The sequence below is a fragment of the Anguilla rostrata genome, chromosome 8, assembly GCF_018555375.3.
Source record: "Anguilla rostrata isolate EN2019 chromosome 8, ASM1855537v3, whole genome shotgun sequence".
Taxonomy (NCBI): domain Eukaryota; kingdom Metazoa; phylum Chordata; class Actinopteri; order Anguilliformes; family Anguillidae; genus Anguilla; species Anguilla rostrata.
In genome coordinates, this window is record NC_057940.1 from 37,999,147 (window position 1) to 38,011,985 (window position 12,839).

Below are 12,839 nucleotides of genomic sequence, written 5' to 3' on the forward strand. Positions count from 1 at the left end.
AAATTAAATAAATAAAGAGCGATTGATGGTCCAAGATATCAGCCCGACTGTCACGTTCCTTCCAGCTGTGCGTGTGTGCGAGTAACTAGCAACGGTCAGGCATGTGATTCGGTTTGGTCAGCAAGGCTACCGCAATACAAGGAAACATTTTCCTTCAACATTTGGACCTGGTCACCTCATTAACCACAACATATTTTAACAAAACACCCCCATATGACAAATAGTCCGTTTCCCATTCATGAAGCAGTGTCACATGGGACATGCAAAACAGGAAAAGCAAGCTACTAATTTAAAGCCAACTGAAACCCTAGTTGTCTTTCATTCATTTGGTCTTGTTGCTCCTTAAAGGGAACTTCAACTGGAAACAGAGAGGGAAAAATGTTTCTTAAATTAAGAAAATCTCTCAATAGGTTTTCATTTCAAAATTCCTTACTTTTTTGTCGTTTGCATTTTAAATATCTAAGTTCTTTTTTTTTTTTTTTTTACAAACACAGCAGAGCAGTGCACTGTGGGGCTCACTGCTCCCTGAGAGTCCCCTTTCAGGGGGGGGCATTGACTGTTTTTGAGTTGAAGGGGTGTGGTTTCAAGTCGATCTGCATTACCATATGCCTTCACTTAAAACAAATAAACCAATCCACACCCCTGGATAGCAAAAACACCCATTCTTTTCCAGTTGAGGTTCCCTTTAAGAGAGGTCACTATGATGTCACAGGGTTCACTAGACTGACAGTCACCATCCGTGTACATCCATAAAAACACCTGCTTAAGACGGCAGTAAGGACCACAAACAGCTGTTATCCTACTGAATGAACTGCACGGGAACCTGAGCATAGGACCCGGGGTCGATCCTGTGTGGCACCGGGCTGAAACCGCTTCTTTTGTTGGGCTGGACCGCTCTTAGTTGCTCCATGTTTCTGGTCACTGCGCTGCGAGCGGAGCTCCGTGCTGCGTCACAGGCACACACGGACCTGGGGCTCGGGGAGGAGGGGCCCTCGGCAGGTCTGACGCAGCTCCAACGCGCCGCTCCCGGCGACGGCGCCCGGAGCCACGGCCCGCCGGAGCCGCGCGCCTCCCGAGGGCCCCGCTGGGTTTTGCCCGTACAGCAGTGTACGAAAGAACACACACTGTCCAATTCTAACTCTAAACAACGCTAAAATATATAGTATTTTTTATACTAAAACATAGCTGGTCGGCCTTCGACGCCAATTTCATAACTACGTTAAATAATGAGCCGCAGTCCGTGTGAGCCGCTCTTTAGGAATCGCAGAGGAGGAGCACACTGAGGCCGGTCCCGCTCTTCTGTCGTGGGAGGGGCCAGGAACGGCTGGGCCCCGCCCCCGAAGAGGAATGAGTTCCAAAATGCCGCAGGGCCGAGAGGAGCCTGCCAACCGCACTAGTTTAAATCCAGATATTCTCCCCCCGCAGGCCTAGGCAGCGTAGGGCCTGCTGTAGGAAAACAGTCTAAAATCAAGTCAAATAAATAAAAGCGTAGCGAAGCGCGTGCGGCTCAGCGTGCCGCGCGTGCGGGGGCGCCCCAGGTCCCGTCCCTGGCCCCGCCCCCTCCCCTCACGCTTGCTTGTCCTCCGGCAGGTTGTCCAGGTCCAGCGCTGGGTCGGCCACACAGCAAAGGCACAGCTTCTGGGTGCTGAGGGAGATGAAGTCTGCAGACGGGACACAGACCAGGGTGAGAAGCACACTTATCAATTATAATGACTAATCTTGGCTTTGGGTCATCTTATTGCAGCAGCCTCATCTGCAGCACACCAGCGAAGGGCTGCACAGCTAACACAGCTAAAGCAGGTAACACAGCTAAAGTAGCTAAAGTGGCTAAAGCAGGTAACACAGCTAAAGTAGCTAACGTGGCTAAAGCAGGTAACACAGCTAAAGTAGCTAACGTGGCTAAAGCAGGTAACACAGCTAAAGTAGCTAACGTGGCTAAAGCAGGTAACACAGCTAAAGTAGCTAACGTGGCTAAAGCAGGTAACACAGCTAAAGTAGCTAACGTGGCTAAAGCAGGTAACACAGCTAAAGTAGCTAACGTGGCTAAAGCAGGTAATGCCGCTAAAGTAGCTGACAAAGCTTTCGCGGCTAACGCAGCTAACATGGCTGACGAGGCTGACGCAGCCGGCGCAGGAGGTTCGCAGGTTGATCGCGGGCCGCCGGGCCGTGCCGGGTCCTTACCGAGCATCTCCCCTAAGAAGGCGGGGCGGGAGCTGGGGGACATGTACACGCAGAGGAAATAGACGGGGGCCCCGGAGAGCGCCACGCCGATCCCCACCAGGGAGTTTATGGTGTCGCTGAAGAGCGGAACCACCACCAGGAACACGCTGCACAGGCAGTACACTATCGGGAAAAACAGACTCAGCTGGGAGGAGAGATAGGGAGGGAGGGAGAGATAGGGAGAGAGGAGGGGAGGTTTTGTTTTAACACCAGCACGTGGGCAACACTGCAACTTATCTCACAAAAGAACTCAGGAATTTCCTCTCAGAAATATATTGAACACACATATTTTCTCTATTGTACAAAAAGCAAAATGTTGCAAACCCCAGTCAAATGTTATCCGTCATGTGACAGAGAACTGAAACAGTAATGCCATGGAGGGCTGTACAGTCATTCCAAGCTAAACTGGGGAAAAGTGACCTTGACCAGCTGACCAGACCAGCTGGGAAAAAATCCCGCAGGTCCTGTCCAGGTCCAGGGGTGAGTAGCCGATTTGTGTGTCTTAAAGAGTAGGTCAGGACGGCAGAAAACTGCTGTTACAGCACCCTCTATGGGATGAAATTTGCAACCTGACTGCCCTGCTGGTCACATCATATCCAGTGATGTCATTACAGGTATTTTGCCTCAGGTGCCAATGGAAAGACACCTGCTCTGACATCACTGATTTAGATGTGCCCAGCAGTGCAACCTAGTTGAAAATTTCAACTCACGGGGAACGTGCCACAGCAACCGCAGTGCTCTGCTCTGTGTTGACTTACTCTCTAAGTCAACACAGGGCTCTCTGACCTAACAGCTTACCCTTTTGCGAACCGTTTAAGGTGCAAGATCGCAAATATGGAACATTCTAATGCTGATGTAACAATCACCACTGGTAACTGAAAGCAATGGAGTTCTAGAATACCGCTTTAGAATTTTGAATTAAAAAAAAAAAACATTCCAAAAACTCTTATTCTTTATAATGTTAAAGTCTCTTTGGGCCCAGGCTCCACAGAAGCGATGGCAGCTGCAGCAGCAGCAGCACCACTGGTGCTCATACCTTGACCGGACGGTGCATTTCGGGCCGTTTGATGCGCAGGTAGATCTGGCTGGCTATGGACAGGCCAATGAACAGCCAGTAGTTGAAGCTGAAGTAGTTGATGAGCTGGAACACGTCCTTCACGCACAGGAATATCAGAGACATGCCTCCCTGCAGCAGGCAGCGATGGGGGGAGGAGAGAGGGAGGAGAGGGGGAAGAAAAGGCCACATACAGGAGAGATTCATTACGCGACCAGAGTTCACGTAAACGTTTAAAGGTTTTATAAAGGTTATTAAAAGGTCATTACTCTTTAACCAGGGTGAAACAGTATGCCGTCAATGATAAATGACAACCCTTGAAAAATCCAGGTTTCTTTTAGATTCCGATGGACCGTAGAGGAACCACGGTCGGTTCGGTCCAACCTATCCTGGACTTACCAGCTCACATGCGCTGTTTGACCGAACCGAGGCCTGGGGGCCTCACCGCTAATGAACCATTCCAAAGACTTAAAAGAGTATCGCCCTTCCCTGCAATATGCTGGCACCGAAAACAGTGGACTGTGGTGCTTGCCCTCTTCGAGATGTGAATCTTTGGTTTTGAGTAGTGCTGCACCAGAGCAGGCCGTTGGAATAAACACTATGAGGTCATAATTGTCCAGCGTACTCACATTGAAGATAAGGGCCGGGATGGGGGTGTAGCGCTTGACGTGGATCATGCAGAGGAGGTTGGGTAGGTGCCCTTCCCGGGAGCCCACGAAGAACAATCTAGGCAAGGGGAGAGGGGTAAGAAGGGTCCACACGTCAGCCACAGTTCACAGCTGAAGCAGGAGAGCGCCACGCCAGAGCTGGCTCTAAAATGGCGGCCTGCTTCTTTTCAGTAACAGGCGTCCCCGGGGGAGCGTTGAGGTTCATTTCCCTAGGCAAATCTGAAGCGTGAGGGTGACGGTGGGAAACACCGCCACCTCAGTCCCGCCGCTCTGGCGCTAACAGACGCGGCCAACGCACTTCCAGGGCGTCGCGACGTGCACCCAGAAACCCAACCTACGCTGCACAAGAGAAATGGCATTAAGTCTCACCTGTCCACTGTGGTCCAAATCACTTTACATTTGACAACAATAAAATAATGCTGAGAATTTCCTTTGTCCTCAACCTCAGGAACCCAGGTCAGCTTAACCCCCACCCTACACCTGACAGGACAAAGCCATCTGCATCCTCCCACGGCACCACTTCCAGTCATAACTGCCTAATAACACAGCCCAAGGCCTGACCCGACGGCATTGTGGATCCTGCCAGTGCTGGCGGCAAGCTCCCTTTCCCAATTGACCACGACGCCCGATTCCAATCGGCCATTTTAAGACAAAGACAAATTGCACTGGGTGACTGAGGCCGTCGACTTAACCTTGTTAGGCAGACGACATGAAATCTACTCGGAAAACAATTAGACAGTGACCGGGCATTCGGGGAAGTAATTAATCCTGCAGAGGCCGGTAATCTAACGAGGTTAAATTCAGACGGCTTGCAGTCAGGCGCTCGCGCACGCCGGCGCTCCCCTCGCGCGGCCCGCGGTTCCGGCGCTCTCTCACCTGGACGCGGCGATGATGGACGAGTTGAGGCCTCCGTAGCAGGAAATGGCCACCGACAGGGGGATGAGCCAGCGGCCGTATCCCAGCACGCTGTCGGCGAAGGTCTGCGGGGGGGGGAGACAGCGGCACTGTAACGCTCCGGGCACGACGCGCTCCGGACGACACACGGCTGGCTGCGGCGCGCCAGATAGCCGCTAATGCGGTTAGCCGCCATCTGGTAGGTCACAGCCATCCGTCAGAGCGCGAGATCAAAGCGCCGTAATTCGATTCCGCTCCGAGCGAACAGACGCCCCCCATTAAGAGCAGACGCGCAGCCTCCGGCTCAAACTGGTGAGCGTGTGCAGCCCTCCGTGTGCGCTTCTGCACCGCTGCGTCTAGCGTGAGACTGAGCCGGGCTGTGCCTGTGGGACTGCAGGTGTGTGTGTGTGTGTGTGTGTGTGGGACTGCAGGTGTGTGTGTGTGTGTGTGTGGGACTGCAGGTGTGTGTGTGTGTGTGTGTGTGTGTGTGTGTGTGTGTGTGGGACTGCAGGCGTGTGTGTGTGTGGACTGCAGGTGTGTGTGTGTGTGTGGGACTGCAGGTGTGTGGTGTGTGTGTGTGTGTGTGGTGTGGGACTGCAGGCGTGTGTGTGTGTGGGATGCAGGTGTGTGTGTGTGTGTGTGTGGTGTGTGTGTGGGACTGCAGGTGTTGTGTGTGGTTGGTGGGACTGCAGGTGTGTGTGTGTATGTGTGTGGTGGTGTGTGTGGGACTGCAGGTGGTGTGTGTGTGTGTGGTGGGACTGCAGAGGTGTGTGTGTGTGTGTGTGTGTGTGTGTGGGACTGCAGGTGTGTGTGTGTGTATGTGCGTCTGAGTGTCTGCGTGTGTGAGTGTCTGGGATAGAGGTCAAACGCACACCATTCAAATGAGGTTAATGGCATTAGTATTATTTTCATTTAGCTGCATCTTTGAACGCTGTAAAAAGCAAAAGGTTTACATCTAAAATGTCTTTCTGTAAGATGACGGTTGCTATCTTGAGCCACATTTCTCCAATGGCATCTCGACTGAACAACCAGGTCTTTAGTACCCTGCAGACAAGTGTCTGCATTTAAGGGACGTGCTGTACATATTTTACACTCCATAGAGCCGTTTCACTTCAGACAAACTATTTTCCGAGGACACTGTGTGCAGCTTGGGAATCGCTAATGCTTACTCATTTTTTTCATCTTTTTTTCACATGCTGCTTTAACGCAAACACACAATAATAATCACTCCCTTAAACGGCTCCCTTTAAAGCCCCTATCAGCATCGAAACATGCCCACTTTCCATTGTGGCGCATAAGCCAACTTTTATTTTTCAAACACCAACGCCCTGACGCGCTCTTACTGCGCCAGGCCTGCAGAAACAGCGTGACATGGGAGTTTCTGTCCCTCGACCCCCCCCCCCGACCCCCCAGCTGCAGCGTGAGCGAACGCCGCAGAGCGAGGCCCGCCTCACTCACCACAGCCACGGCCTCGCTGTTCAGCACCGCGTCGGCGTCCAGCACCGTGTAGTAGGCCACGTTGGTCAGGACGTATATCACCGTGACGATGGGCATGGATATGGCTATGGACAGCGGGAGGTTCCTGTCGGGGGGGGGGCGAGAGAGGCGCCGCGTGAGCGAACCCGTCGGCGCCCAACACAAGCAGGAACCGGGGGGCAGCCGCACGGGCCAGTAAAGTAAAACGCAAATATCGTATTCCAAAGAATAACACATTCAATGGGATTTCACTGTTCACTGCAAAATTTGAATGCTCATTACGCTGCAATAAAATATATAGGACACTTTTAGGTCCCACCCGTTCTGCACGTTCCTGTGCTGAATGGTGCTTCAGAAGGGCACAAACGCAATTGAAATACTTCACAGAAATCGCTGAAGTACTGCGATAAAACACAAATAGACGGTTAATCTCCCACGGTTAGATTGCCGGGGAAGATTACGCCTTGTAACAAGAAGCTGAAGTTAGATCATGTTTCGACGGTGTAGGTCAGGGGTGTAAAATGTAATCCGAAAAGTGCAGAGGGTGCAGGTTTTTTTGTTTTGGCCCACAGTACAATGACACCTGATTCTACTTATTAGCCGATCATGTTCTTCAGCCAACGAAGCCCACAGCAATGGAACCATTACTCTATAATAACCACAGCGCCACCTAGGGAACGAGGCAGGCAGCGCTGTCGCAACTTCTGTTTCAGCTAGGCAGTCTCCTTTAGCACAATGCTTGTGGAAAAGATTTCTCAGAAACACAAGGTGATCCAATTATTTTGGCCGCCTTTTTTCTTTCTTTTTTTTTTTTTTTTTTTTTACAATGTTGATCGTGAAGAGGCTAACAGCATTCCTATGCTAGGAGTGTATAAGCAACATCACTGAAACACTAAATGTAACCTATGCAAAATTAGTAGAAGTATAATGCCAATCATAATTACATGCAGATAACAGCCATAAAACATTCAAAAATTATGGAAGAGCCACCAAGATGCAGTCTGAATGGGAGAACATGTTGAAGATGAACATCGCAGATTATTCTGGTTGGTAGTTAGACGTCAGCACAGAGCACAGACGGAGCTTCTCGGAACAGTATTTGCCAAAGCCATGTTGTGCAAACATGCAAGGTCATCATGACATCACGTGATCACATACCCTGAGTGGGATGCTGGAGCGTTCTGTCACAGTCGCACGTTCAGCGTGATGCCGTAATTGGCCAAATTAAGTTGCCGGACCGGGTTGATAAGACAGTTAATCCTTTTCCTGGTATTAAGTCTCAACTGACAACGAGTCATTTTCAAATCATGCAAAAATGCAGTGTTAAATGTCTCACGGAATAAAACAGGTCACACGAGGCTCTACACATACTTTTTAGGGACAGTTGTTCTCACCCCCACCCCACCCTGCAAACCTGCACTCTTCGAATCATTCAAGGCAAAGCGATTTGGAAAACAAAGAGAAGGTCACGCTCACAGGCTTCGTCAGGTTGTCTCACCTAGGACAGGTGTGTGTCCACCCTGACTCACCTAGGACAGGTGTGTGTGTGCACCGACTCACCTAGGACAGGTGTGTGTGTGCACCCTGACTCACCTAGGACAGGTGTGTGTGTGCACCCTGACTCACCTAGGACAGGTGTGTGTGTGCACCCTGACTCACCTAGGACAGGTGTGTGTGTGCACCCTGACTCACCTAGGACAGGTGTGTGTGTGCACCCTGACTCACCTAGGACAGGTTGTGTGTGCACCTGACTCACCTAGGACAGGTGTGTGTGCACCCTGACTCACCTAGGCAGGTTGTGTGCACCTGACTCACCTAGGACAGGTGTGTGTGCACCCTGACTCACCTAGGACAGGTGTGTGTGTCACGGTGTACTCACCTAGGACAGGTGTGTGTGCACCCTGACTCACCTAGGACAGGTGTGTGTGCACCTGACTCACCTAGGACAGGTGTGTGTGTGCACCCCGACTCACCTAGGACAGGTGTGTGTGTGCACCTGACTCACCTAGGACAGGTGGTGGTGTGCCCCTAGACTCACTGAGTACGGTGTGTGTGTGCAGCCGTGACTCACCGGAGCAGGCTCGTGTGCGCCCCGTGATGTGGTGTCGTAGTGCTGGAGCCTGTGTTGAAGGAGTCCTCGAAGTTCCCCGTCTTTCCTACGAGGGAAGGGAGAGACACTCAGCGCGGCGGCAAAAAAAAAAAAAGAAGTTTTTGTTGTTTTTGGATTTCTCCCTTTTATTTTTCCTGATTTTCATGCCTGGTCATCAAGCAGCACATGCATTTGGGGCTTTTTTTTTTTTTTTACACTCGATTCACTTTTAAGATTCATCAAACTTTTATTTAATTTGAAACAAAATTCCTTCGGGACATTTACAGTGGAGTTGCGATCGTGCGTGCATGATCGTAGCAGGTCATTAAAAAGCAGGGGAGGACAGGCAGTTCTCTCGTAAAAAAAAATCATTTGGAAAAAAATGTATGGGCGTGGTGTCGGAAAGCTTCTTACAGGATGACTGGTCGGTCAGGTTACTGCTATAGCAGGGACTTCACCAGCTGAGGACATTTGGCATTCAGATTGCATCAGACCGTTTCAGTTCCTGTCATTCTTGCGTTGCATCATTCGCGTTTCAGTCACAGTATTGCAATGTGTTCCTTCTAATCAAAGGCAAAACCTGACACATGCAGACACACACAGAGAGAGACAGGCCCTTTTAACAGAGGACGCATCTGCCTTTAAAACAGAGACTGCCAGAGGTCATTATATTTCGTGAATGAGAGAAGTATATGTCCGTACTTGTTTTAAAATAAACTAGATTTGGATACAATTCTGCTCACAGCTCAGAAGGACAGGTTTCTCAGCAACGTTAATTCAGATTTCCCTTCACTGGAACTAAGGGGACAAGCCAAAACCATAAAAAAACAGCATTTGGGCAGGTGCTGCTCTCCTCGTGTTTTCCAAACCCAGATTCGTCAGTCAGACTGGCAGATAGTGAAGTGTGAGTCAGCACACCGCGTTTCCACTGCTCCACAGTCCACTGGCTTTGTGCTTTGCACCACTCCAGCTGACGCTCTGGCATTACGCTTGGTGATCTTAGGCTTGTGTGCGGCTGCTCGGCCATGGAAACCCATTTCATAAAGCTTCTGACAAAAAGGTCTTGTGCTAACATTGCTTCCAGAGGCAGTCTGGGACTCGGTAGTGAGTGGTTAAACTGAGGACATTTTTACACACTACACGGTACCATTCTGTGAGATTGTGTCACCTGCCACATCGTGGCTGAGCAGCTGATGCTCCTACACGTTTCCACTTCACAATAACAGCACTAACAGTTGACTGGGGCAGCTCTAGCAGGGCAGAAATTTGGGAAAGGAGCCATTCCGATGACTTTGCCACGCTGAAAGTCACTGAGCTCTTCAGAACGACCCACTCTACTGCCAATGTTTGTCAATGGAGATCGCGTGGCGGTATGCTTGATTTTACGTAACCCGTTAGCAACGGGTGCGGCTGAAGTAGCAGAGCCCAACAATTAGAAAGTGGGTGTGTCCACATACTTACGGGCATGTTGAGTATCTGCGGTTTGGTCAGTACATGTGGCACTGCACGTTCCTAGTGTTATCTAATTGTATTGTGAATAGGTGGACTACATTACATTACATTACAGGCGTTTGGCAGACGCTCTTATCCAGAGCGACGTACAACAAAGTGTATAACCATAACCAGGAACAAGTATGACGAAAACCCTAGAGAGAAGTACCGGTCCAAGTACAGGGAACAACCGCATAGTTCAACTTGGACCCTGGTGGTTAAACTGATTAACACTAACAACGAGAACGGCAACAACGCAATCTATGGAAAAATAAAAATAAATAAAAATACAATTAGTCGTTAAGACAGGCGCATCAACTAAGTCACCTATGAAACAGCTGCCTAGTTACAACCCTAAGTTTAGTCATTTACAGGGGGGAAGGGAGGGATGGGGAGAGGTGCAGCCTGAAGAGGTGGGTCTTCAGTCGTCGTTTGAAAACTAATGCTAGCGATTTAGCAAGTGTAGAGGAGCTGAAGTGCATTTGGAGCTGCCCTTAATACCCTGTGTTTGTTGCCTGATAGTGTATGGCGTAACTACTTCCAGAGGAGAAAAGGCCTGAACCAATCAGTTAGCACACAAACGTAGCCAATGTCGTGGATGCACCTCACATGAACATTAGTTCGCGAATGTTTGCTAACTGCTAGATTGCCAATATTAATTTTCCACTCTGTGTAATATAAAGAAGGCAAACTCACCAGCTGAGAGTTAACCAACGTACTTCCCGAAAAGGCACGTTTCCATTAGTGTGACACGTGGATAAGAGAAATAAGACTGATAAGAAACTTAACCGTTAGACAACGGAAGAAAGGGCTTGTGGTGCTGATGCCTTTTCTGTTCTGGCCAAACAAAAAAGTAGGCTACATGGCTAGTGATAGGCTTTAAGCATTAAGCTAACACCATTTCCCACAGACAATTTACTGAAATTATCGCTGCTCCACCTTTGTTGTGTGTTCCTATAGCTTTACAAAGATGAAAGTGAAGCAAAAGATTCAGAAACACAAGTAGATGCAGTTAGTAAACCGTTGATGATCGAGTCTGCTGCATTGTAATAGCCTACAAAGGTGCACCTGGCTTGCACATGCATCCTTTACTAACAAGAAACGAGTCTATAGAATAATATAAAATAATATTTTAAAAATCACAATAAGGACTAAGGAAAATTGGCATTCCACAGATAAGAGTGTACAATGTACTTAAAGCCTGTATGTGTGTGTGTGTGTGGGCACGCACGCACGCACGCACGCACGCACGCATACACACGTGCACACACACACACACGCGCACACACACACACAGCAGCCCACCTTGTATCAGCAGCACCAGGCCGGCCACGATGATGACGATGAGCGCCAGGACCTTGGCTATGGTGGAAGCGACCTGCAGGATGGCACCCCACTTCACCTTCATGCAGTTCACACTGGTCAGGAGGCCTAGGGGTCAGAGTGGAGAGAGACGGGGGGTCAGTACAGAGTTCACCCGCCCAGGTTTTTAATCACACAACGCCACTGGGGAAAAAACAAAAAAAAAGACAAAAGCTCAACTGCTCGTCCGCCTCGTACCCGCACTCGTCTCCCCCGAGGTCTTACCGGTTCTCTCAGAACCGAAGACAGGCCCAAAGCCCGGGCCTAATGCGACATGTCCGCCCGGCTCCCTCGGCCTGCCGAGCTCCGGCCGGACGGGTCCGAGGCGGCCAGCCCGGGCGCCGCTGATCGGCTTAGCTGCCCGCTGGATCTAATTGGAGGGGGCCTGTTCGGAGGGGGCTGGGGTAATGAAACCCGGCTTCCCGTCTCCGACAAAATACCCAAATGGAATTAAGGAGGGAGGCAAACCGACGAGCCGGCCGATCGACGGCTAGCCGAGCCCAGGCGTCGCGGGCCTTGGCTCTCGTGGAAGTTCAGTTCAATAAGCCCAGGGCGCTTAGCGCAGTGCCACCTGCGTGTGAGGACAGAGTTCGTCCTGAAGGATCATATTCTTACAAAAAATATTATAATGCAATATGTATTTAAGTACAGTTCCCCTTATCCGAAAGGTCGTTACTGGTAAAGACGTGTAGAACTCATAGAAGGCCACTATTGGAAAACACAGTAGCCTTGGGGCAGAAGGTGATAAGAAAACTTAGTTTCAGTTTCCTCTCCCTAAATTTTCACCCCCTTGGCGCGGTTAAGGATTCATACGTGACACACACGAGCACATCCACTTCCAGAGGGAAATAACAGAGGCTTCTCTCAGGATTTAAATACAGACGCGTTGCCTGCGAGTGCGGCTGGAAAGCGCGGGGAGCTAAACGTATGCAAAGGGCCTCGGTGAGCACAGGCGCTTGCTTTCACACGCCCTAGCGCAAAATGACTTGCGGTGGAGAGAGAACGCATGAAAGCTGGTCCAGAAACACTTGCCCAGGGAAATACAACCAAACATCAGACAAATTAAAACACTCCGCCGTTCGCCTGATGGAAATTTTAACAAAACGAATTGGCTTAGCCCCTTCATTCCGCGATTTAAATAAAAAGACTATTTTTGTTTTTACTTTGAGAGGGCACACACTAGAGATATGGAAGATGGCAGCATTTGAAGGGCACAAGGAACAAAGCATAACACAAAATAACAAAACGACCAGAACAGGCCACTCAGCCCAACGATGCCCGCCGTTTTCTCGACTAAATTGGTGCTCTGATTACCTACAGACCAGTATCTAACACCATATTAAGCCTAGTCCTGAAAAGCACCAGAGTTTCTGCCTTTACTACGTGACCTGACAGGCTACTCCATACATTGCCTACTCTGTGAGAAAATTCTTCCTGTTTGTACGAAATTTTCCTTTTGCGAATTTTATTTACTGAATGTCCCCTCATTCTACTAACAGAACTGAACCTGAAGTATCTCTTGAAGTTCACTTTGTTGATGAAATTGTTTATAAATTTAAAAGCCTCAATCAAATCACCATGTGTC

At 49.7% G+C, this 12,839-nt stretch overlaps 1 protein-coding gene across 1 annotated transcript in view; it reads right to left on the reverse strand.

Moving 5' to 3' along the window:
- The window catches only part of si:dkeyp-120h9.1 (Y+L amino acid transporter 2-like), a 20,975-nt gene continuing 8,136 nt past the window's right edge, over nucleotides 1-12,839 (reverse strand). Inside the window, exons 3-10 of the mRNA XM_064348160.1 lie at nucleotides 11,198-11,323; nucleotides 8,427-8,468; nucleotides 6,295-6,545; nucleotides 4,819-4,922; nucleotides 3,904-4,000; nucleotides 3,257-3,406; nucleotides 2,182-2,365; nucleotides 1-1,661 (exon numbers count right to left, since the gene is read on the reverse strand). Coding sequence (XP_064204230.1) covers nucleotides 1,567-1,661; nucleotides 2,182-2,365; nucleotides 3,257-3,406; nucleotides 3,904-4,000; nucleotides 4,819-4,922; nucleotides 6,295-6,545; nucleotides 8,427-8,468; nucleotides 11,198-11,323 — 1,049 coding nt within the window. The 3' untranslated portion in view covers nucleotides 1-1,566. The remainder of the gene's footprint in view (nucleotides 1,662-2,181; nucleotides 2,366-3,256; nucleotides 3,407-3,903; nucleotides 4,001-4,818; nucleotides 4,923-6,294; nucleotides 6,546-8,426; nucleotides 8,469-11,197; nucleotides 11,324-12,839) is intronic.